Genomic DNA, 27,002 nt, shown 5'->3' on the forward strand with positions numbered 1-27,002 from the left:
GTGTTTAGTGAAAAGATGGAATTGAAGAAAATCAGTATCAATAATAAAATAGTGCTGAGGAAATTAATGTGGTTAAAGGCTGACAACTCATGAGGGCTAGTAATCTATACCCCAGATTAATGAAGGAAGTACATCTGGGAGCATTGTTTGGATGGATGGTCACCTTCCCAAGTTCTATGGACTCTGGAGCAGTTTCTACAGATTTGAGTGAGGCAATGTAACCCCGTGATTTCAAAAGGGAGGGAGAGAAATGAAACAGAGAGTTATAGACCACTGGTGAGGAAAATGTTAAAGTCTATTATCAAAGATATAACATTGAAAATCATTAACATGATTAACAGAAAGTCAACATGCGTTTCTGAAAGGCAAATCCTGCTTAACAAATCTACTAGAGCATTTTAAGGTTGTAACTAATAGGATTGATTAATTACAGCTCAGGACACAGAGACGATGAATAAATGGGTCCGTTCCTCGGTGGCAGGCAGTGACTAGTGATAAGCACCCACTGCTTGGGCTCCAGCTATTCACAAATAAGCAAATAACCTGGGAGAGGGAGCCAATTGCAGGATTTGCAAGTTTGCTGAGAACACAAATCATGAGAGGGCTTGAAAAGAGGCTTCAAGTTGATTAAGACAAAGGTGAGTGAGTGGACAAGTACATGGCAGCTGCAGTGCTAAATATGAAGTTAAACATGCGGTGTGAAAACAGCAAGGAAGAGTGTTATTGAAATGGTGATATGTTGGGAAATGTTGTTGCACCAAGAGATCAGTCGCTTTCACCTATCAATGAAAGTAGACAGGCAGGTGCAGCAAGCAGTTAGGAAGGAAGATGGTATATTGCCAATATTGCAGGAGGATTTCAGTTCAGAAGAAGGGACATCATACTGTAGTTAAGGCATCACGGTGGCTCAGTGGTTAGCACTGCTCCCTCACAATGCCAAGGATCTGGGTTTGATTCCACCCTTAGGTGACTGTCTTTGTGGAATTTGTACATTCTCTCTTTGTCTCCATGGGTTTCTTCCGACAGTCCAAAGATGGTGGATTGGCCATGGGAAATGTGGGGTCACAGGGATAGTGTGGGTCTGGATGGACTGCTCTTCAGAGTGTCACTGTGGACTTGATGGGCCAACTGGCCTGGTCCTACACTGTATAGATTCTGTGAGTTATACAGGGCCTTGGTGAGACCACACTTTATATATTAAAGGATATGCTTGAAATAGAGGAAATGCAGCAAAAGTTTACTCGGGGAGACTGATTCAACTGGGCCTGGATTCATTAGAAATTAGTAGAATGAAAACGAAACTGGTTGCAATGCATTAAATGCTAACAGGCCTGGACAGACTAGATCCAGGAAAGATGTTTCCCCTGGTTGCGCATTCTGGAACCAGGATACACAGTCTGAGGATATGAAGTAGAACATTTCGGACTGAGATAAGGAATATTTGTTCACTCAGAGCGAAGTGAGCCTGTGTAATTCTGTACCACAGAGGACATAGAGGCCAAGTCACTGAATATATATGAAATAGAGATAGATACATTTTTAGATTCTAAATGCGTTGAAAAGTATAAGAAGAAATGGCATCGAGATAGAGGATCCTCTTGAAGATTAGAGCAGTTTCGAAGGGTTGAATGGCCTAATTGCACTCTTCAGTTTTGTGTTTCTATAAAATACTTTGAGGGGCTTGCAAAGCAGCAGGCGAGATTAATGCAGTGGTAGTGTATCAGCATTTTCAAAAGGCCTTTTATAAGTTACCCACAGCAGATTAATGCTCAGGGTCAGACAACTGGGGACAGCTGGTAGAATGGTTTGCTAGCTGGGTTCAAGACAGAAAGCTGAATGTGAGAGTAAAGGACAGTTATTCCGAGTTGTGGAGAGTGGGAAGCGGCGTTCCACAAGGATAGGTTCTGGAACATTAAGGCTTTTGTCTTCGGAATCAAAAATACACTTTCCAAATTTGCACATGACAATAAATAGGGAGAGTTGGCTGATAATGGGGTTGAAATAGTGGACAGGGCTGCAAAGAAGTTGACAGGAGGGCGTTAATAAACTTGCAGAGTGGGAAAATGGCTGGCAAGTGAAGTTCAACAGACCAGGGGTGAGGTCTTGCTGGAAATCAAGGAGTAAAGACCCTTATTACTTGGAAGGGACGAGTCCAGTTGGGTGGAGCAACAGACAGATCCCGGAGTACATTGATCACAAAAAGCTGCATCACAAATTAATAAGGTCAATCCAAATCAAACATAGGATGAGACCTCTTGTTTCTACAAAGATGGAATCGAGAGGGAGGGAAATCATGCCAAGCCTAGTTTGAACATTGGCTAGATTATATTTGTGTTTGCTGTGTGCAGGTCTGTTCACCAAATCGTGAAAAGATATAGAGGAACTGGAGAAAAGACAAAGAAGGTTTGGAATGATAATCCCGGCGATATTGGGGTTTACCTATCAGGAAGGGATGGATATTTGGCTCCTCCCATCTCTCAAAGCAAGATTAATGTTGATCCCTCTGTGTAAATCCTCCCCTTAAATTTGTTTGCACAGCTCTGCAGCCTTGGTGTGTTAAAGGCACTGATTTGTGGATGGCTTGCTCACACATCTTCCCCTGAATTCCAAGGAAAATGACCAGAAAGGCCAATGGAATTGTTGGCCTTTCTATCTCAAGGATTAGAATATGAGACAGGAGGAACCATCTCAGAAAGTTATGGTCAGAGTGCTCTTGTGAGTGCTCTTGTGAGTGCTGTGTCTACAGCTTTTGGCACCTACAGCTTTAGGGAGCCTTGGAGAGAGTGTTATGTATGTTTGCCAGAAAAATACCGGGACTTTAAGGGTACAAACACAAGGAACAATTGCACAACATTGTGGCTGTGAGAGCAGATCAGATACTGGGAGTTCTATGATGTGGAGATGCCAGTGTTGGACTGGGATGGACAAAGTCGGAAATCGCACAACACCAGGTTATCATCCAACTGGTTTATTTGAAATCACAAGCTTTCCGAGCGCTGCCCCTTCAGCAGGTGGAGTGTAGGTGGAATGGCATTCTATGGCAAGTAACACACCTCCTGACTCCCAAAAGCCTGTCTACCATCTACAAGGCACAAGTCAGGAGTGTGTTGGAATACTCCCCAATTGCCTGGATGGGTGCAGCTCCAACAACACTCAAGAAGTTTGACACCTTCCAGGACAAAGCAGTGGAATTGATTGGTAACATTCACTCCAACACTGTGATAGCCTTTTGTACTATCTACAGGAATGAACTGGAGTGATTTGCCACAGCTCCTCAGACAGCACCTACCAAACATATGACCTCTTCCATCCAGAAGGTGAAGGGGCAGCAGATACAGCGGAATGCCACCACCAGCAAGTTCCCTCCCAATCCAGTCACCATCCTGACTTAGAAATATATCGCTGCTCCTTCACTATTGTTGGGTTAAGATCCTGGAATTGCCTCCCTAAGGACATACTTAGTTTTTCTACACCCTGTGAATGGCTGTGGTTCAAGAAGGCAGCTCACCATCACAGTTTGAAAAGCAATTAGGAATGGACAATAAGTAATGCCATATCATGTGATAGAATTATTTTTAAAAACCACGTTGTATGCTTTAGAACTTACAGGGATTAGGCATTGTTTGAGTGACATATCCAAGCTATTAAAGGCAACAAATAGAAGCGACTGGAGCAAACCACGTTTTTTTCGCCAGACTGCTAGGTGTGGGAGGCTTGATTTGGCAGACAGGAAAAGCACAAATGTAAGTTTATAATGACATTTGTCACTGGAGCATTCTATTTGCAAGCCTCTCTTGAGACTACTTCCTGTCCTATACCTGTTTTCAATACAGACCAAAGAACTCCATAGTGTAGAAGGAGTTCATTGCAAGGCAGTGTACACATTCCCTTTCCTTCTCATTTCCCGAATGGGAGACCGAGAAGCAATTAGTTCAAAGCAGTTGTCACAGACTCCACGTGACAGTTGCTAAGCAACAGAATTAGAGAATCAATGTTTGAAAGATAAAATGCCTGTGTTATAGATTGGGAATTAATGAAAGAGTGAACAATCGGAGAGCAGTCACGTTGAAAGTGATTGTTCAGGAGTATCTATGTAACTTAGGGCTACTCTAATTGTTTATGTTAAATCAGGGAGTGATACTGCCATAGTCATGTTTCGGGGCTTGCAACCCAGAGAATATCACTCTTAATCTTTCTAAACGCAATTATAATGCACAAACTGTTACATGTAAAATTGACTTGAAGCACTTGGAATGTCTGCATAGATGTGAGGGGTTCACTAACATTAGAATTATAGAATTCCTACAGTGCGGAAAGAAGCTATTTGGCCCATCAAGTCCGCACCAACCCGCCGAAGAACATCCCACTCAATCCTTATATTTCCCAAGGCTAACCCATCTAACCTAAAAATCCCGGGACACCATGGGTCAATTTAGCATGGCCAATCCACCTAACCTGCCCATCTTTGTATTGTGGGAGGAAACTAGAGCACCAGAGGAAACCCACACAGACAGAGGGAGCCTGAGGCTGGAATCAAACGTGGGTCCCTGGTGCTGTGTGGCAGCAGTACTAACCATTAAGTCACCGTGCACCTCTTAAGGGAAGTTACCCTTGAGAAGGTGGTGGTCAGCTGCCTCCTCGATCCGCTGCAGCCCATGTTCTTGCAGGAAGGATCGCACTACGTGTAACTCCAGTTAAACAGCCATGTGACTGACTCTCAGCTGCCTACATCAGGCAAACGACTCAGCCCACCATCAGCTTCTCAGGGCAACTGAGGATAGGCAGTTCCCTTCTCCAGCCTGGCCAGTGTTGGGCCCCCTTTCCAGAGAAGTAATTTTTTGAGACACGGACCATCCAGAGGAGGATGGACAGGGAAATAGAGAAAGGTTTTCATCTCACAACAGAATATGAGAGATCAGGGCTGTCTACAGGAGGTTAGGAATACAAAGTGGGTGAGGCAAGAGGGCTGATTGGAAAACTTACTTGTGAAAGGAAAGTGCAAATGGTTTTACCTGAAGAGTGGGAGAGGGAAAGAAATGGTGCTTGCCCCAGTATCTGTTTATCTAGACTCCTCTGCCCGTTTCACTGTTCAGGAGATACTAGCTAGTTATTCCAACAAGACTGAGAGATTCATCAACTAGCTACACAGAGACATGAGGAGATGTTACCCCTGAAACAGTTGGCCGATTTGTGGACCATGCTGCGCGCAAAACAAAATTGGTTTCCAGTTTTACCCCTGTTAACAGTCACTCATGTGTACGCTGCCTGATAGGTGAGGAAAGTTGGTGTTTGTTGGGTCTACAAGGCAGTTCAGTTCTGGCAGGATGGCCTGTGACCGGTTCCCCACAGGGTCTCAGTCTCTCAGCCACATGTAAGAGACCTTGTGTTTTCCAGTCCTGCAGAACCAGTTCTCAGGTTCACCCTGAGGCTCTCTAGGAGTGCGCAGAGGTCACAATGGAAACTGAGACCCCTTGGTCAGTACAGATTAGTGGTGTACTAGAGAATCTCCACTACTAAGGAATCACCTCAACTCTGTAAACGTAAAGTCTTGCCACTGAAACCGCTTTGAGAAAGAATATCCTTCCATATCTGGATCCCAAAGCATAGGCTGTTCCTCCAGGAATAATTTGGAAATCATAGATACAGTTACTCCAAACACAGTACTCCCCAGGTCCAAAGATTCACCAGAATTCCCCAATACTCAAGTTCTGAAATGCTAAACAACAACACTTTTCCAAGCAACTTTAATTCATGTGACTGGCCCATTACCCATCCATAGCTGTCCCTGAGAAGGTGGTGGTGAGCTGCCTTCTTGAACTACGGCAGTCCTTCTGCTGTGGGTCAACCCCAATGCTATCAGGGAGGAAATTTCAGGATTTTGACCCAGCGACAGTGAAAGAACGGTGATGTATTTCCAAGTCAGGATGGTGAGTGGCTTGGAGGGGACCTTGGAGTTTGTGGTGTTCCCATGTATCTACTGCCCTTGTCCTTCAAGATGGAAGTGGTCGCAGGTTTATAATGGTTGCTATATGAATCGTTATAATCCGTTCCTTGTGACTGTATATGCACAAGTGGGAGTAAAGTTCTTCAGAGAGGCTGATTTTTAAGAACGCAGGGATCTTTGAGACTGTTTGACTTGGAGGAAGTAACAGAGACTCAGGAGGGCCAAAGCAAGTTCTCAGAGGTGAACATAGAGCTGATCTATGAGCGAGACCTGGTGTGGGTTGGGATTTTGGCAGCAGAATTTTGGATGAGCTCAAATCCACAAAGAGGGTGGGGCGGAAGTCGGAGGTGTTTCAGGCGTCAGAATAGTTGAGTCTGGAAATGACAGAAAGCACAGACATGGTTTTTGATTTCGATGCCCAGCATCAGCCCAGCTGCCATTGTTACACAGTGCAGCATTGGATGTCACGGTGGCTCAGAGGTTAGCACTGCTGCCTCACAGCACCAGGGACCCGGGTTCGATTCCACCCTCAGGTGTCTGTCTGTGCAGAGTTTGCACATTCTCCCCGTGTCTGTATGGGTTTCCTCCGGGTGCCCCGGTTTCCTCCCACAGTCCAAAGATATGTAGGTTGAGTGGATTGGCCATGCTAAGTTAACCCATAGTGTCCAGGGATGTACAGGCTTGATGGATCAGCCATGGGAGATGCAAGGTTATGGGGATAGGTGGGGTGGGTGGGTCTTGGGGGGATGCTGTTCAGAGGTGGGTGTGGACTCAATGGACTGAATGGCCTGCTTCCACACTAAGGATTCTATGAAAGGTGAACGTCTGAGGACTCACTTGTTGGACGGGCTGTGAGGTGTGGAGGTCAGCTCAGGGGCAACAGCGTGATGAGTTTGCAAACTGACTGCGTGGAGAGATTGAGAGAAACAGAGTTTATGGTGTGGTTCGATGATACTAGTTTAACCTTCCCAGTAATAATGGGAGGAACATTCACAAAGAGAGCCCACAAGATTCACTGCACTGGTGTGTCAGGCAGGAGCATCATGTCCCATTCCGATGTATCGCTCCCTTTTGAGTTTTGCCGCCAAGGGAAGTTAGAGTTTGTTAGATTTCTGCGCTCATCTGAGGACAATTGTTGGAAGCTTCTAGAATGTATCGAGAGTCTCATTTCTGCTGGGATGATGAGTCCACCAGAGAGAGCTCGGCAAGGAAGGCAACAGGAGACTGCATGTTAATTCAGAAGCTGTGCAGTTGAATAAAAACTAAAGTGATGAATAATTAACGATTATTTAAATAATTAAACGTCATGTTTGCACTGGTTTGTAACAAAATTCCCCTGTTTTTCTAAGAATCCTTTGAAATGGTTTTTAATTCTTGGTGATGCATCAGTGAGATAGCCAGTGTGTAATGTGATATTTTAGAGGCTCAGAGTGACTGAATGTGTGTGTGTGTGTGTGTGTGTGTGTGTGTGTGTGTGTGTGTGTGTGAATAAGTGAAAGTAGTTTGTGATACAGAAGTGACACCAACAGCGTGGGTTCAATCCCTGCAGCAGCTGAGGTTACCATGAAAGACTCTCCTTCCCAACCTCTCCCCTCGCCTGAGGACTGGTGACCCTCAGGTTAAGCCACTACCGTTGCCACTCCCTCATTAGGGAGCAGCTGTATGGCTTGGTAGTACTATGGTTACCTGACCTTTTTATATCCTCCTGTGTGTGATAGTTTGTGTATATGTGAGTGTGTGTTTGTGTAGAGGTCAGTCTTTGTGTTTATAGGTCTGTGGCATATGATTTGCCTGCCTGGGCAAATGTGCCTGTGAACGTGGGTGTTATATGTCTGTGTCTTAATTGAACAGTCTATATGTCTGTGCCTATTGCTTTGAGTATGTTGCACACGCATGTTGGTTTGCATGTCTGTGTGTAAATACGTCTTTTTTTCCTTTAATCACTCACAAGATGAGGACATCTCTGCCCAGGTGGCATTTATTGCCCATCCCTAATTGCCCAGAGGACAGTTAAGAGTCAACCACATTGCTGGGGGTCTGGAATCTCATGTGGGTACAGACTGGCAGATTTCGTTCCCGAAGTCATTATTGAACCAGATAGGGTTTTCCCCAACAATCGATGGTGGTTTTGTGGTCATCATTAGACTCTTAGGTCCGGATATTGATTGAATTCAAACTCCTCTGTCATTGTGGGATTCGAAAATGGGTCTCCAGAACATTTCCTAGGTGTCTGGTTTAGCAGCCCACTGATAATACCACCAGGCCATTGCCTCCCCTATCTTTATTTGTGTGTGTGTGGGTCTGTGATAATAAATGTCTTGATGTGTATTCACATGGCTGTGCATAGTTACTTTGAATATGTCTTTGTTGTGTGTGTGTTTCTCTATGAACTGCTGTATTTGTCTCATAGCAGCCTGACTTGACCGTACATGAGTGCATGGGCAGTATTCTATTGGAGTAGATCATCTATCCAATTTATTGCTAATTGATTCTTGGAATGTGGGTAATGTGGAAGACTTGGCATTCCCATACTACTGTAATGGTGTGACTTCTGGTTGACATTGGATTTCTGTCTACATCATTCCAGAGGCAGGAAATGAGACAACCAGGTGACTATGGAATGGAGTCATGTACAGGGAGGGTAGGGGGCTGAGGAAGTGGAAGAAAATCAAAATCAGCCTTGATTCAAACACAGACAAAAAAGCTGAGTTCTGGTGGTGAGGTGAGACTAACAGCCTCAACATCAAGGTCTCATTTGACCGAGTGTGGCATCAAGGAGTTCAAGCAAAACTGTAATCAATGGGTATCAGGGGGTGAACACTTCGGTGGTTGGGGTCATACCTGACACACAGGAAGAATGTGGTGGTTGTTGGAGGTCAGTCGTCTCAGCTCCAGAACATTTCTGCAGGAGTTCCTCAGGGAAGTGTCCTAGGTCCAACCATCCTCAGCTACTTCATCAATGACCGCCCCACCATCATAAGGTCAGAAATGGGGATGATTGCACAATTTTCAGCTCCGTTCACAACTCCTCAGAATCTGAAGCAATCCATGTTCAAATGCAAAAAGAACTGGACAATATCTAGGTTTGGGCTGACAAAGTGGCAAGTAACATTCACGCCAACAAATGCCAGGCAATGTTAATCTCCAATAAAAGACAATCTAACCACCACTCCTTGGCAGTCTATGTCATTACCATCGCTGAATACCCCACTATTAATCTCCTGGGTTGACCATTGACCAGAAACTGTGCAGGACTCACCACATGAACACAGTGGCTGCAGGAGCAGGTCAGGGGCTAGGAATACTGTGGTGAGTAACTAACATCCTGACTCCCCAAAGCCTGTCCACCACCTACAAGGCACAGCCAGGAGTGTGATGGACTACTCCCCACTTGCCTGGATGAGTGCAGCCCCAACATCACTCAAGAAGCTAGACACCATCCAGGGCAAAGCAGCCGCTTGATTGGCACCAAATCCACAAGCGTTTGCTCCCTCCACAACTGACACTCAGTAGCAGCAGTGTGTACTATCTACAAGATGCACTGCAGAAATTCACCAAAATTCACAGCTCCTTCCAGACTCATGACCTCTCCCATTTAGAGGGACAAGTGCAGCAGCTAAGGGAAACAGCACCACCTGCAGGTTCTCCTCCAAGCCCCTCACCATCCCGACTTGGAAATATATCGCCGTCCCTTCACTGTCGCTGGGTCAAAGTCCCAGAATTCCCTCTCCCAGGGCATTGTGGGTCAGTCTCCAGCAGGTGGACTGCAGCAGCTCAAGAAGGCAGCTGACCACCACCTTCTCAAGGGGCAAGTGGCGATGGGCAATAAATATGGGAACGACCAATGGTGCCAACATCCCATGGGTGGACAAAGAAAAACAAACCAGTTGCATCCCTTCAGCGTAACAAAGTGTGAAGCTGGATGAATCCAAGAAATCCCTTCAGCAATCTGACAACCTCAATATCATGTTTACTGAGACTAGATTCCTGTTTCTATATTTTAAAAACGCTAACTTCAACTTCTCAAACCACAACAACTGGGATTTCAACTCCTCATGCCCAGGGATTATAAGAACTGAAAGAGATTTGTAGTAGTTAAAAAAGAATTGCGCTGCAGAATTAATGGGACTGAAAGCAACTAAATCCCCAGGTTCCGATCACCTCCATTCCCAATGGGAATAGTTACTGGGAGACAAACAGGAGGCTGGAAGAACCCAGCAAGCCAGGAAGCATCTGGAGGAAAGGAGCAGTCAACGTTTCGGGTATCACCCTGGGTTGTCATCTTCGAGAAAGCTGTAGAATCTGGAGCAGTCCTGGCAGATTGAGAGGTGACAAATAATTCAAAACGGAGGGAGGAAGAACTACCAGGAATTATAGCTCATTTAGTTTAACATCAGAAATAGGGAGTCCATTATAAAGGATATGATCATATGAAACTTTGGAACACCAATGCAGAGTCAATGTGGAATAAAAATCATGTTTGACAAATTTACTGGAGTTTTTCTGTTCCCAGGACGTAACTTATAGTATGAATTGGGGAGAACCGGTGGGTGTGATGTATTTGGCGATTCAGAAACCTTAGATAAAATCCCACATAAGAGTTCAGTGTACAATACTGAAAACACTGGGGATTGGCATACACTGGCATGGACAGAGAATTGGGCAGCAGATAGACCACAGGGAGAAGACTAAAATGGGTCATTTTCAGAGTGGAAGGTGATGATCAGTGGTCAGTTATTAGCCCTCTGATATACACAATACATATCAATGAATTGGATGAAGGAATTCAGTGTTGTATTTCTAGATTTATTGACAATGGAAAACTAGATGGCAGTGGGAATGTGAGTAGTGAGGAGGATGTGAAGAGGCTTCAGAATGATTGAGACAAGTTGAGTGAGTGAAACGTTGAATGGCAGATGCAGTATAATGTGGGTACGTGTGAAATTATCCACTTTGAAAGGAAAAACAGAATAGCAAAGTACCATTTAAGTGTTGACAGATTGGGAAATGGTGTTGTACAACGAGACCTGAGTGCCCTTATACACCAGCCGCTGAAAGCAAGCACATGTGAAGTAAGTTATTAAGGATGTTGACTTTCAATGCAAGAGGATTTGAGTATAGGAGCAGGAATGTCTATCTGCAGCTGTATAGGCTTCTCTGGAACGGAGTGTGCCCTTTTGGCCTCCTTACTTAAGAATGGATCTATTTGCCTGAGAATAAATGCAGCAAAGGTTTATCAGACCAATTCCTGGGATGGCAGGTTTCCTGTGGGAGAGATTAGACCATTAATGTCCAGAGATGTGTAGGTTAGGTGGATTGGCCATGGTACATTGCCATAGTGTCCAGGGATGTGCAGGCTGGGTGGGTTAGCTGTGGCAAATACAGGGTTACAGGGAAAGGGTGGGGGTGTAGGTCTGCCTGGGATGGTCTTCAGAGAGCCAGTGTGGATTTGATGGGCCAAACGGTCTGCTTCCGCACTGTAGAGATTCTATAATTCCATGACTAGGCCAGTATTGACTGGAATTTGGGAGACTGAGAGAGAGGAGCTAATCGAAAAGAAGACAATTCTGTAAGGGCTGGACACAGTGGATGCAGGGGATAAGGCCACCACCCATTTGCTCAGTTAGGGGGGGGGTTCTAGAACGAGGGGTCATGGACTCCAGATACATGGTAGGTGATCTCAGACTAAGACATTTCTTTGCTCAGAGGGTGGTGGAATTCTCTATGACCAAAGGCTGTGGTTTCCAAGTCACTGAATAGATTTAAGAAATGGATAGATTCCTGGAGGCTAAGGGTATCAAGAGGTATGGGCAGAGAATGGCAGAGAAAGGACCAGCCATAATCAGGTTGAATGGTGCAGTAAGGATTGGTTGGGCTAGAATGGCCCCCTCCTGCTGCTATTTTCAATGTTTCTGTGACCTGCATACCCCCAATGATAAATACAGTGGAAATCCAATGGGTTTCACAATAGGAACGTGACATAGAGTGCCCAGAATAGACCTTTCTCTCCTTCCTCTTATTGTAGGCGTACCCTCCCCTCCCTGTCCTATATGGAAAATGATCTCCTCAGGTCTCTAGGGGCCACTCAACTCAAGGGCACTCCCCATTGTTAGCCATCAATGTGTGTGAATAAGAGACTGTGGCATCACTTCAAACTTGACCGGCTTTAGTTGGAGCAGCAAGTACCTTCAGTGCTTTTCCACTGGAGAAATCTTCTCCGTGGGTACCCCATGCATCCCCAAACCCACCCACTGCCCAGTTCCCTATCCCCCTCCAGTCCCCTTCGCTCCCAGACCCCTGGCTGTTATCCAGTCCCTTGTAGAACATGAAGACATTAAGCAAGGATGGCTTGACCGCAAGGCCTCCCACAGTGGAGCAGCTGTCAAGGGTAACACACACAAAGTGGGGGGAGGAAAATAGTTGTTTTTTTGCACCAGTTAGGCCTTAACATAGGGGGGCAAGAGTTGGCAGCATAAACAATTGCATTGGGAATGATTTATTTATCCTGGTAACTTTGGTGGAAGTTGGACGTAGACTTTGTTTATGTGTGCGCGGTGTTCCCATTGAAGAGACAGTGTCTGGCTGCTGGATCCCAGCAATCCATTGCACTCACTGCTTTGGTCCAGTAACAGTGTTTGCCTTACATCCCAGAACAGCTTTAATTAGAAATGTGACCAGCAAAAATGGTAGGATGGACCAGACAGAGACAATGTGGGAGAGAATGAATGACAGACAGAGAGAGAGAGATGTGAGGGAAAGGGTGAGTTTGGGTGACAGAGTTTGAGAGGAAGACTTTGCGAAGAGAAACATTTAAAGTGGGGAAGAGAGTGAGACATGGAGAGACAGTGAGAGAATTGGGGGAAAAGAGAATGATGAAGAGCGAGAGAGAGCCAAAGAGAGATGCAGAGAAAGCAGCTTCACAGTAAGGGAGTGGGTGGACTGCGGGGGAAGATGTGATGTGCAAAGTGTTTGTCAAATGTACCTAACACTTTTTATATTTTCTGCCCTCAGGTGTGATAAACAGGTGTACACCAATCAAATATCACTACTCCTCAGCAATCCTTCCGAAAAATCTTTCATACAACATCACGAAAACCATTCGGCAAGACGAGTGGCACTCCCTGCGTAAGTCTCTCTCTCTCTCTCTCTCTCTGTCTGTTAACCCTTCTCTTCAAAGGGCCAGGTGAGTCAATGGCCATGCTGGGCAGTGCCACCTAGTGGTGGCTGGCTGATGGCCTCTGAGGCTTGGTTCGGGTGTTGTTGGAGGGAAGGACAATGAGGGTGAGCATGTGATTGATCACCCTGTGCTGTGGTGGTGTTGAAAATGTGGGCCCAGGGACCTACTGCTGAGAATTAGGGATGCTTATACAGTTTGGAAACCAGCGCCATCGTGCGCAGTACCCTGCCCGTGGGTGATGCTTCCCTTCAATTATATGCCACAGGGGATGGCTACAAATTGGTGGGATTGCACATGATGACTCCACATTCCTGATAACCAAACTCTAGAAACACGCTAAACAAAACCCGAAAGAACTGCGGATGCCTGTAAATCTGAAATGGAAACAGAAATTGATGGAAAAGCTCAGCAGGTCTGGTAGCATCAATAGAAAGAAATCAGAGCATCTGTGGAGAGAAATCAGAGTTAACATTTCGGGTTCCAGTAACCCTTATGACTTCCGAAATAAGGCCATTGGACCCGAAACGTTAACTCTGATTCTCTCCACAGGCGCTGCCAGGCCTGCTGAGTTTTTCCATCAATTTCTGTTCTTCTTTCTCAAAAGATGCCAGTGTCTTTCTTCCCAGTCCCTGGTCTGAGGCTGTTGGGGCTTTAAGACGGAGGGTATAGCTCTATGAGGAGGTAGGGCTGGATGGACAGCTAGTGTGGGGAGGGTAGGTCAGAGAGAGTGGGGTCGGGGGTGAGGTGTTTTAGACAAAAGGCTGAGCCAATGAAAGACAACTGGAAGCAAAATACTGAATGGAATTGGTGTGTGTTTCTTCTGCATATCAATATCCAGCAGAGTAAAGCCTAAATCTACGTGAGGTGAACAAACGTAGTAGTACTGGCCTAGGCCCGAAACGTCAGCTTTTGTGCTCCTGAGATGCTGCTTGGCCTGCTGTGTTCATCCACCCTCACATTTTGTTATCTTGGAATTCTCCAGCATCTGCAGTTCCCATTATCTCTAGTAGTACTGCAAAACCCATTTTTATCTGCTGAAGAAAGCCCTCAGAATCCTGACACTTCATTACCAGGTGGTAGGAGCTAAGCAGCAGATATGTTTTTCTCAGTGTTTTAGTTCACTTACTAATAACTGATTGGTTAGTCATCTGATTACTAGACTGTCCATCTCTAATACTTGGAATTTATGCTTCCCCAGCGCTTAGACATTCTGTGAACTTCCCAATGGCAGCCCTTGGTTAAGACCCATCACAGATGCTTGACTCTTACTAGCAAAGAAACTCACATGAGCCAGTCAGATTATTAATGAGGTGCTTTTGCCCATTTGACAAAAGTAATGAAGTGAATACGAAATAAATGAAATGTGAAAAGTCTAGGTTGGCGAGGAACTTCCATTTGTCCTTCACACAGCCCCCTGACACCAATTTCCTGTTCAGAGAGCGAAAGAGAGACAGACTTTTACAATATCTTCTGAGAAACATTCATCTTTACAACGTGAGTACAGAACATAAGAGGTCTGAGCTGGAGTTGACCATTCAGCTCCTGAAGCCTGCTCCACTGGTCAATAGATGATGGCTGGTTTAATTATGGCGTTAACTGGAAATTCCTGTCTGTACCCCATTACCCTTAACAGCAACATCAACCAAGAATCTACCTGAAATATACTTAGTACATTTTAAAGCTAATAGCCTACAGAGTCTTTTGTCTCTCTTCAGACCTCTGTGTGCCTGTGTCTCTGTGAAAGTGTGTCTGTGTGTGTCTCTGTGAGTGAATGTATCAGCGTGGCTGAGTGTGTTTATGTATATGAGTGTGTGGTGTGTGTCTGTGAGTGTGCCCGTGTGTGTGTGTGCCTGTGTCTCTGTGAGTGTGTGTCTGTGTGTGTAAGTACGTGAGAGTGTGTGTCTGTATGCGTGAGTGTCTTGTTGAGTCTAAGTGAGTGACTGTGTGTGTGTGTGTGTGTGTGTGTGTGTGTGTGTGTGTCTGTGTGTATGTGTGTGTGTGTGCTTGTGTGCGTCTCTCTCTCAGAATGAGAGTGTGTGTCTCTCTGAGTGTGTGTGTCTGTGTGTGTGTATGTCTGTGCCTCTGTAAGTGTGTGTCTGAGTTTGTACGTGTGTGCATGTCTGAGTGTGAGTGTATGCCTATGTGTGTGCACATTTGTGTGCGCATGTATGAACATGCATGTGTGCATGTGCACATATGTTGGAGCAGATGTGCGTGGGTGTTCAGTATTTTTAAAGGTGTCTGTACATGACATAATCTTAATGTCACTGCACCAGCAAGGCACAATCCGAAGTAAAATGTCCCGGAGACATGTGTTTGAATTCCACCTTGGCAGGTAATGTAATTTGAATTCAATAAAATTCTGAAATAGAGAGCTTGTTTAATAGTGACCATGTAAACCCTGTCAGTTGTTGTTTCTAAAAATTGTTTTTTCAAAAACAAAACATTTGGTTCACAAATGCCCTTCAGGGTAGGAAAGGAACAGATTGTTCTTAATACTGGACCTGAAACAGTATGAGTTCTTAGCAATTGGCCATTCCACCATCCTGGATAAAATACGCACAGTGGAGAAGTGGCATTAGTTAAAGAACCTGCTCCTGTCTCAGTTCTAAGGTACAAAACCAGCAACAGTGGGAAATGCTTCAAACATCATCAAAACAGAGGTAAATCCCCCACAACTGGAGCAGCAGCTGAGAGGGTAGAAACATTAATGGCAGGGGCGGTTACATGCTTTCCTGAACCAGGGGCAGAATAAGACCCTGTCCAAATGGTTTCCTATGTGATAATGGGAACTGCAGATGCTGGAGAATTCAAGATAACAAAGTGTGAAACTGGATGAACACAGCAGGCCAAGCAGCGTCTCAGGAGCACAAAAGCTGACGTTTTGGGCCTCGACCCTTCATCAGAGAGACCTCTCTGATGAAGGGTCTAGGCCTGAAACGTCAGCTTTTGTGCTCCTGAGATGCTGCTTGGCCTGCTGTGTTCATCCAGCTCCACACTTTGTTATCTTGGATTCCCATGTGGTCTGGGGTGTGGGATTGGGGTGGTGGGGAGGGCAGGGGTTTGCAAGGGCCTAGCTATCTCCTGTGGAAACAAAGATTTTACTGCCCACTCCCATACCCGTTACCTTGGCCATCCCCACTAATGGTGATAAAAAGACCCCGCCAGCTTTCCCATGTATTCTGAGAGTGTCTGGCTCCATCCTGCCCAACTCCCCCCTCATCCAACTTGCTTTTCCATCTCCTTGTTTTACACTTGTCTGTGTTAACAGCCCGGGCCTGATTTTAACCCCAAACAGATTTTGACTGCAAGTTAAAATCTCCGACTGTTTTGCTCCTGTTTGATGTGAGACTGATACCACTACTGTCGCCCAGTCACCAAACCCACATCCTAGCTAACAAAGTGTGAAGCTGGATGAACACAGCAGGCCAAGCAGCATCTCAGGAGCACAAAAGCTGACGTTTCGGGTCTAGACCCTTCATCAGAGAGCTTTTGTGCTCCTGAGATGCTGCTTGGTCTGCTGTGTTCATCCAGCTTTACACTTTGTTATCTTGGATTCTCCTGCATCTGCAGTTCCCATTACCACATCCTAGCTGTTCACCTGAGTTTGTCGTATGAAGTCAGATCTCCTGGTCTCCTTTGAACCTAAGTTCTCCAAGATCATCAACCACTGCCTTACCCTCTCTCCAGCTACAAGAGGAACCCACATCCATCTTACTGTCCTTCTGGATAACAGCACCATCTATTGATTTAAGCGTTCCTCTTGGCTGCTGTCCCATCTCACACCCTCAATAAATTCTAAAAATCTGTCTCCAATCTTGTATCAAATCTTGTTTTAAATGGATATTTTAATGGGATCAGGGAATTACTGGTAAGGTCGGAATATGTGGCCCATCCCAGATTTTTATTGAGTTCAATGGCTTCCAGACCATTTCAGAGGGCAGTTAAGAGTCAACTGCATTGCAGAGGGTCTGGAGATACATGTAGGCCAGACTAGATAAGGGTGGCAGATTTCCTCCCCTGAAGAATGTTAGTGGACCAGATGGGTTCTCACAACAATCCATGGTCACTGTTACGAGTAGCTTTACATTTCAGATTTATGTGTGGAATTTAAATTCTACAATTAGTGATTTTATGGTTAGAAACAGTGTTTCCAGGACATTAACTCTGTGCCTTCTCATTGCTGTTCCAGCGTCATTACAGTATATCTTCTGGTCATCCAGGAGCCTTATGCTCACATACTTACATTCAGTCTAACACACTTCCTGACACCCCTAAGCCTGTCCAAAATCTACAAGGCTCAAGCCAGGAGTGTGATGGAATACTCCCCACTTACGTGGATGGGTGCAGCCCCAACAATGCTCAAGAAGCTTGGTACCATCCAGGACAAAGCAGCCGCTTGATTGGCATTGCTCCCATGAGCTTCAACATCATTTATTGCAGCACCAACACCCAGGAGCAGGAGTATGTAACATCTACAAGATGCAGCGACTCGCCAAGGCTCCTTAGACAGCAGCTTCCAAACCCATGACCACTTCCATCTAGAAGGACAAGGGCAGCAGATACATCGGCACCTGCAAGTTACGTCCAAACCACTCACCACCCTGACTCGGAAATACCTCACCATACCTTCATTGTCGCTGGGTCAAAATCCTGGAATTCCCTCCCTGAGGGCATTGTGGGTCTACCCACAGCACATGGGCTGCAGCGGCTCAAAAAGTCAGCTTGCCACCACCTCCTCCGGGAGATTAGCCTGATGACAATAAATGTTGGCTCTGTAAGTGACACCCTCATCCCTCGAATAAATTTTATAAATGTCTTCCCGGGGCTGTGTGTTGTCAAACCTGATAGAAGGATGCCTGAAGAAGCTTTCTTACTTTCAATCTGATTTCGGGTCTTAATGGTTCAGTTTCTAACCCGGGGCACTGTGCCCTTCCCCGCTGCTGTTTTCAAAGCTATTGTGAGCTTGAAGCAATTATTCCAATGAGTTCAGTGAAGGGTGCACAGCACTGATGACCCTGTTAACACCAAACACACACTCGCTATCTCTCCAGACAGGCCACTTTTCATTTACTTACTTTATTGGTTCTCTGCAGTTCATTGATTTTTTTTGATTGAAGTTTTTATGAAGAAAAATGAACGAGTGACCTGTGGTTGCTGACACAAGCCAAGGACAGTGTAATCCCAAACAAATTGAACTAGCAGGAGTCTCAGAATTAACAGGATTGTGAGTGAAATGCTAAGGCAAACGGTAAGGACCGAGCTTTGGCCTGGGTTTAGCTGATAGAATCATGAAGTGAAAGAGTCAAACAACACAGGAACAGACCCTTCAGCCCAACTCATCCATGCCGACCAGGTAACCTAAACACAGCTTGGCCCATTTGCCCACGTTGACTCATATCCCTCTAAACCTTTCCTAGCAACATCTTTCAAATGTTGTAACTGTACCCACATCAATCAGTTCTTCTGGCAGCTCATTCCATGAACACACCACCCTCTAAGTGTAAAAGTTGCCATTTAGGTCCCTTTCAAATCTTTCCCCTCTCACCTTAAACCTATGCCCTGTAGTTTTGGACTCCCCTACCCTGGGGGAAAACCCCTTGGCTATTCACCCTATCCATGCACTTCACGATTTTATAAACTTCTATAGGGTCATCCCTCAGAGTCCAACGTTCCGGGGAAAATGTCCCAGCCTCTCCTTATAACTCAAACCATCCAGTTTCAATAATGTCCTTGTAAATCTTTTCTGCAACCTTTCCACAATAACTAATTTCTGTTGATGAAGGGTAACCAGTCAGATAGACACTCTCAGTTGTCTAACTGTGAACAGCAGGCCAGAGGAGAAAATCTGTGCTGACTAGCCTTACAGTGCCAAGAACCCAGGTTTGATTCCACCCTCGGGCGACTGTCTGTGTGTGGAGTTTGCACATTCTCCTCGTGTCTATGTGGCTTAACTCCAGGTGCTCCGGTTTCCTCCCACAGTCCAAAGATGTGTAGGTTAGGTGGACTGGCCATTCTAAATTGCCCGTAGTGTTCAGGCGTGTGTCGATTAGGTGGGTTACAAGGGGATGGGTCTGGGTGGGATGATCTGAGGGTCAGTGTGGACTTGTTGGGCCAAGGGGCCTGTTTCCACACTGTAGGGATGCTGTGATCTTCTATGAGTGACCCCAGTGTAGCAGTAGGGCAGTGGTACCTGGTTAGAAGCACAGTCTACTGATCTGATATTAAACCAAAGCCCCCCTCAAGTGATCATGACTGCTATTTGAAGGAAATGATCCCTAAGTGTCCTGATTAGTCCTTGTCTCTTCACCGGCATTGCTAAATTGGTTGATCAGGTTGTTATCACATTGCTGATGGAATTAATTCTCTCTTTAAACACTGCAGCACTGGCAGGTCTCAGATCTGCTTTGAGACACTCCTTTTCAGTTTGTGATCCAAATGAAGGAATTAAAAATTGCCTGTCGAGGTACGACGGGATTTGAGGGCCTCTTGATACATAAAAAAAACCCAAGAAGAGCATTTAATTTGCTGCACAGCTGTTCAGTGAGGGCAGAGCCGCCTAAGAATGATCAGATATGGTTTCATTTCTGCTCTCTGTGTTCATTTCTTCAAAACACTAGCATGGAGTGTTATTTGCCGACAGCAGTAAGATCTAACTTGGAGCAATGAGGGTGAAGAAAAATGATTTGGAACATGTTGAGCCTACAGTACTCATGTCGCTGTAATCATTCAGAACCCCTTCACTCCTCTGCTGCACAGTTTGAAGTGTTTTAGCAAGGCAGAATATATACAATTGTATAAAAACCGAAAGAACTGCAGATGCTGTAAATCAGAAACAAGAACAGAAGCTGCTGGAAAAGTTCAACAGGTGAGGAAGAATCAGAGTTAATGTTTCAGTTTTGGTGACCTTTCCTTAGAAATAGACCCAGTCCACTAGTGGTCACCAGACCCGAAAAGTTAACTTTGATTTTTCTTCCCAGATGCTGCCAGATTTGCTGAGCTGTTCCAGCATCTTCTGGTCCTGATGGTGTCAGTGCACGTGTGTGTGTGTGTGTGTGTGTGTGTGTGTGTGTGTGTCTGTGTCTGTGTGTGTGTGTGTGTGCACGTGCACGTGCGTGTGCATGGGTGTGTGTGTTCATGAGTGTGCATGCATATGTATGTGTGTGTCTGTGTGTGTTTGTGTTTATGTGTGTATGTGTGTGGGTGCGTGTGTGTGCCTGCATGTGTGCATGCGTACGTGTGTGTGTGTGCATGCATGTGCAAGTGCACATGTGTGTGCTCACGCGCGTGTGTATGTGGCTGTGTGTGTGTGCCTGCGCGCATGCATATGTATGTGTGCATGTGTTCGTGTATGTGTGTGTGTGTGTTTTTCTGATTGTGAGTTTGTAAGTCTGAGTATTTATGGGGCTGGGGAATGCAGAAACGGTTTAAGGTTTGTTATATTTGTCTCATCATAAACCTGGTGGGAGACCTTGATATCAAGCAGTGCCATTTTAAACTGCGTGACCTTTCCCTTTCATCAGAAACCATGCTGCCATTAAATATTGAGTGGACTCTTACAGCGTAAAGCCGTGGCTGAATTTAATTGCAGAGTGAATTTGTGCATTTGAGAGTGTATCTCGTCCGGGATTACCTGTTTTCTGTGGCACTGTGCCTTGCTCTCTCTCTGTCTCCCTTGCTTTGCCACTCTGTCAGGGACACAAGATGGCATCCACCTGAACAGCTCCCTTCCATCTGAGGGAGCAGATTCTTGGCCCTTTGTCACTATGTTGTTACCATATCCGTCAGTGTTTCACTAGCAGGGGCCTGGCAGGTTAGGACGGCACTGAGCACTCAGTCTAGTGGCCTGCGCTGACCCCAGCTTTCGGTGGGAGAGAGGGGTCTTACTGAATGCGGGTTGCTTGGTCTTTTCTGCAGCATGGGCAGCATAATTGTCCCTTTCTCACCTTCTGCCTTAAAAGACATTAAGGGGTGTTATGGTGGCTCAGTGGTTAGCACCGCTGCCTCACAGCGCCAGGGAGCCAGGTTCGATCCCACCCCTTGGCGACTTGGTGTGTGCACTTTTGCACATTCTCCTCGTGTCTGTGAGGGTTTCCTGCGGGTGCTCCAGTTTCCTGCCACAGCCCAAAGAACATAGAACAGTACAGCACAGTTACAGGCCCTTCGGCCCACGATGTTGTGCTGACCTCTTATCCTACCAAAGATGTGTGGATTGGCCATGCTAAATTGCCCATAGTTTTCAAGGATGGGTAGGTTAGGTGGATTAGCCATGGGAAATGCAGGGTTACAGGGACAGCGGGGTGGATCTGGCTGGGATTCTCTTCAGAGGATTGGGGTAGACTCAATGGGCCGGGTGGCCTGTTTCCGCACTGTAGGGATTGTATGATTAAGAAGCATGTTTATTTTTAGTTGCAAAAATGTACATTATTCATAAAAACCCACCTTCATGCACACATGCAGGAATCGAAGCCGTTTGTTCTGTACCATCTATGCACTTGGAGCACAAACAACGTTGGGGCTTGACTTGCTGTGAAATTGCAATAAGCCTGAGGGCATTTCTTACTAATGCACGATACTGTGTACATGTATCTGAGGCACCGAGGGGAGTACTGATAACTGAATGGACCCCCATTGCATTTTGGTAGAAAGACCTCAGGTGGAAGCATGTTGCAGCGAACAGTTCTAGGATTACCTGAATTTTAAAACCTCTCTGCTCACTGCCTCCATGGCCTCTTTCCTCCTCCCTACCTCTCCAATCTCCACCAGCCCTCTGAGAGCACCCCTCCAGTTGTCTCCCATGAAAGCCCCAGAGACTTTTGACGACAATAAAGTTGCCCGTTTAAATTCGTGTTGTTTCCCCTGCACTGACTGGGGATCAGTGAGGTTCATGGAGTATGAGTGATCAAAAATTTGGCAACAGGCTCATGTTGCCCAGTGTCCAGCCGACCCTGATCTCTCGGCGAGAACGAGATTAGTTCAGACCTAGCAGCCAGCGTTAAATGTATCGCGTTTAGTTGTCAGACGGAGAATGATCGGCCAGGTCACGGTCGCAGCGTGAAATTGAATGCAGCGCAGCATGTTGGCAGCTGTGTGCTGACTGGTTCGCTGATGCCAGTATCGACCAGCTGCCATCACATCTGCGCAGGCCTTCCGCTGCCGTTTGCTGATGTGACATCTCACGGGTATCTGATCCCGGCTCATGCCAGCCCTCAAGTGTCCTCGGAAGTGTACCTCAGAGGTTGTGACATCCCTATTATAGGCAACCTTAGAGCGCAGGAAACCTTCCAACAACATGAGGCAGATCCTGGCATATCTATTAGCTCTTGCCAGCCTTTGTGCTTAAATCCACACACATCAGTCACCTTCCGTGAAGGCAGTCCGCACACAGTTCTCTGGATTAATTCCAGAGATGAGAGGCTTGTCTTGTGAGGAGAGATTCAGGCCCATATTCGCTAGAGTTTTAGAAGAATGAGAGTTTTTCGCATTGACGTGGATACGATGCTGAGAAGGATTGACCAAGTAGAGGCTTATGTGGGGCACAGTCACAGTTTTAAGTTTAAGTCAATTTAAAGCAACAGTGGGGAGAAATCACTTCATTCGGAGAGTTGTGAATCTGTGGAACTCACTCTCCCAGGAATACAGTAGACAGCGTAACATTGAGTAAATTCAAGGGGAAGACAGATTTTAATTAGTAATGGGTTAAGAGATTATCGGCAGTGGGCAGGGAAAGAAGAGTTGAGGCCGAGATGAGATCAGCCATGATCATATCAAATGTAGGAGTAGGCTAAGGGGCTGAGTGGCCTTCATCTACTCCTCAGTCTTACGGTGTTTCCTGGAACGGTGCATAGCAGAAAGTTGCCCTTAAGTAGCTGCCATGTGCCATGGCTAGCATGCTGGCCTCTAAGTCAAAGCAACGTGGGTGCAAGGATGTTCTCAGAACCTTCAAAGCACAAAGGATAGGATAGAGGGAATGCTGGACAATTCCAGGCCTTGACTTTCGGGTGGGATGTTATATTGGGCTGAGGAGAGAGCGGAAGAAGAGGGGCTGGCTTCCCCCTTGTGTCCTGACCAACATTTCCCTAACATCACCAAAACCGACTGTGATCTCGATGCTGCTCATGGGATCGAGTTGCGCCCAAATTGTGTGCCCCACGTACCAAAAGTGAATGTACAGTATTGGCTGGGACTTGGAAACGCAAGATTTTTATTCCTTTAAGGTATCAAGGAGGCCAACGCGGTCACATTGGCGGTGAAAGCTATCAGCAGTTCAGAACCGCCCACCAGCTTTCCCTCACCATTTCAAGGCAGAATGGAAATGGAAACCCATTCCCACAGATCAGCATCAAACTTCACTCTTATGAGTAACTCACTACAGTCTCAGTTGCTGCATTTAATTACCGCCCGTACAATTGCCAGGCATTCATTGCTGAACTTTACTGTTGCTGTGAATCATGCCATATACAACTGATACCATTGCAGGATTTGACTATTCCCATTCCCTGTCCCCTGTTGCTCAGGTGGGAAAGATACAGAAACAAGCCAGGATTGGCTGGAATCATGCTGACTACTCAGCAAGAGGCCACTCACCCATTTTCTCTCAGCTTGTTCCCCTCCCCCTCTCAGCATCCTCATAAAAAAGGCCTTTGTCCACAGAGCCATTGCTGATAATGTTTTCCATATCCATTCAAAGGCCTTCCTCAAATGTAGGACCCAGCGTTAGACTAAACCAAATCAAAAATACAATGGATGCTGGAAACCTGAAATAAAATCAGAATATGCCCAAAATACTCTACAGATTTGGCAAGCCCCACAGGGAGAGAGACAGGGACAGAGACAGAATTGAGGTGCTAGAGTGTTAACTCTAACTAGCAAGGCAGTGAATGAAAATGTTTTGCTCCACATAGTATTGATATAGTTCAGATTTTAGTCAACTGAAAATTGCAGGACTTCTTGAACATTTGCTGGCCTTCTTTATTTAACTTGAACATTATTCCCGTAGACCTGGTTAATGCATTTAGCTGTGGCTTCCTTCATTCATGGAATCTGGTCATCATTGGCTAGGCCAACATTCATTGCCACATTGTTGTGGATCTAGGCCAGACAGGGTAAGGAGGACAGATTTCCTAACTGAAGGACAAGAGTGAACCAGATTTGGGGGATGTAGTGGTGGGGAGGGGGTTCCAACAATCAACATTTAGATGATTAAAGATCGCCTTTAGACTTGTTTTAAGTTCCAGATTTTTATTGAAATCCAATTGCATAACCCACCGCGGTAGGATTCGAACCTGTGTCTCCACCACATCAATCCATTGCTCTGGATTATTTCTACCACTACATCACTGCTTCCCTGCCAATCTTAATTCTAAGGGTTTCTTTTTCCCCCAATAGACAATATTCAGACCGTCAGAGTTTTTAAAATATTTTATCCAAGTGGTTTACAGATGCAGTTAATCTTTATACTTGATCTGGTGTAATGTATTATAGTCATTGTAACAAAGTCAGCCAGATGGTCTTCATAGAATATGAGTTCCCTTTTTGGGGCTGTTAACTTGGTTAATCAGGGAGCCCTGGCTGACAGATATGAAGGGGAATGTCAGAGATATTGATTGTCCAATACCTGATTCTGAATGAGGCAGCACTAAATTCAAGGACAGTTTATGTGTCTTCTGTCTCTTTGACGTTCCCTTATTTTTCCCCTTTTCCCATTTGTTTTTCCTCTCTTTACTGGCTGGCCACACCAGGCCGATGGCTAAGCACTTTAACGACAAGGACTGTAAAGTTGAAGTTTCTTTCCTTATTTTACTGCCTTTACATTTCTATGTTTTGGTTTATTTTTCTGTGTTTTAAGATTGAGCCGGAGAGTGGTGACTCTATACAGCACCTTCCACTGCATTTTGTAGCCACATACCCCTGACAACAAATAAATCAAATCAAATCAAATTAAAGGATGTCCTGATGATGGATACCAGCCTCTGTGGAGTTATTTCATGTACGTGTTGATTAAATTAAATGTTAATCTATAGATTTAATGCCATGTGACTCCTTGAATTATGATAATTTTCCCCTTTCCTGTTTGTGAATTCAGTCAGATCTGGATCTATCTCACAGCTATCTCCCCAGCTCCTCATATCAGCCTCCACCTGGCTCTCTATATTGGCTGGTTCACTCATTGAACACAAGCTTGATGTTCAAGTCTTGGAAAGAGACAGACGTCTGTAACAGTTTTCCATGTTGCAAGGTCTTAGGAGAAAGCCACATATTTTTCTTTATATAAATATAGAAAACTGTACATCTGTAACATCATTATGTTTCCTTCTTCACTGCATAAAGGTATATGTTCTGGAGAAGGAAATAATGTATTGCAGGTAAATTGTTAGCTTATTTTGTGATTTGCTTAATAGTGTGCTTTGAAGCGCCTTAGGATGCTCCATAATGCTAAACACACTAAATAAGTGTAAGTTGCTTTTTTTTGGTTAAGGGAAGATCATGTTTACCTGGAGTTTTTGAGGTGGTACTGGAAGGTTGATAAGGGGAGTGCGGTTGATGTGGTGTACATGGACTTGTAAGAGGCATTTGGCACAGCGCTGCACAAACCAACATGGAATAAAAGGAACTGAAACACAATGGATGTTGAACTGCCTGAGCAACAGGAAACCAAGGGAATGGTTACTGAAAATGTTTTTGAAGGCTTGGAGTGGAGATCCCCAGGAACCATTGACATCAGGAAGATGCCCCTATCTGCACAAATGGAGCTGAGGTGGAGAGGGTCAAGATTGTATGAGTAACAATAACTGACAACATCTCCTGGTCCTCCCACGTAGATGTGACAGTCAAGAAGGTACAACAACACCTCTCGTTCCTCAGGCAGCACAGGAAAGCTGGTATATCCATAATGACTCCCACCAACTTTTACAGATGCACCATAGAAAGCATTTTATCTGGATATGTAAGGGCCTGTTACAGCAACTGCTCTGCCTGGACCATAAGAAACTACGGAAGGTGATGTGCACAGCCCTGACCATCATGCACACCAACTTCTCATTGCCACGGAAAGGCTGCCAACATCATCAAAGCCCCATCCCATCCTGGTTGTACTTTCTTACAAACTCTTCTGTCAGACAGAAGATACAGGAGCTTAAACACATGAACCAGCAGGTTCATGAAGAGCTTCTTGCCCGCTGTTATTAAACTGCTGAATGAACCATGGTAATTTCAATCTAATGTTCATCTTGCTGTGTGCACCTCCTGTGCAGCTGTAACCGTGTATGGCTCACTCTGTCTAAAGACTGTATGATCTGTATGCCCTTGTTTGTTATGATCCCCCTGCATTACTCACAAAACACAGCTTTTCACTGTACTTAGGGACATGTGACCACAATAAATCAAATCAAATCAAATTCAATAAGTGTCAGCGCCTTGGCTTTTCCAGATATATGTTATTAACTTGGACTTTGGTGCTCAGGGCACAGTTTAAAAGTTAGTGAGATGGTATGAAAATTGGAAGCATTGTGAACTCTGGTGGACAGCACAGAACTTCAAAAGAACATGGATATGTTGGAGGAATAGGCAGACAATGAAGATCAAAACAGAGAAATATGAGGTGATTAGTCCTCAAAACAAATGCATAGACAGGTGACATAAAGTGAAGCATACAACTCTGTGTATTGCAGGAGCAGAGGCCTGGTTTTATATGTACTTCAGCCATTGAAGGTGATGAGACCCTTGGAAGTGGTAGGACAATTTTTAATCGAGGCATTCAAAATCAGTGGGTTAAAATAAAATAGCAGTTGCTGGAAATCTGAAATGGAAACTGAAATAGCTGGAGAAGCTCAGCAGGTCTGGCAGTATCAGTGGAGAGAAAAATGGGAGTAACATTTTGAG

At 45.3% G+C, this 27,002-nt stretch overlaps 1 protein-coding gene across 1 annotated transcript in view; it reads left to right on the forward strand.

Annotated features, from left to right (window-relative positions):
• The window catches only part of tmem178bb (transmembrane protein 178Bb), a 304,690-nt gene that overhangs the window by 39,413 nt on the left and 238,275 nt on the right, over positions 1 to 27,002 (forward strand). The window contains exon 2 of the mRNA XM_048549058.2: positions 12,956 to 13,069. Coding sequence (XP_048405015.1) covers positions 12,956 to 13,069 — 114 coding nt within the window. The remainder of the gene's footprint in view (positions 1 to 12,955; positions 13,070 to 27,002) is intronic.

Source organism: Stegostoma tigrinum, chromosome 18 (assembly GCF_030684315.1).
Source record: "Stegostoma tigrinum isolate sSteTig4 chromosome 18, sSteTig4.hap1, whole genome shotgun sequence".
NCBI lineage: Eukaryota > Metazoa > Chordata > Chondrichthyes > Orectolobiformes > Stegostomatidae > Stegostoma > Stegostoma tigrinum.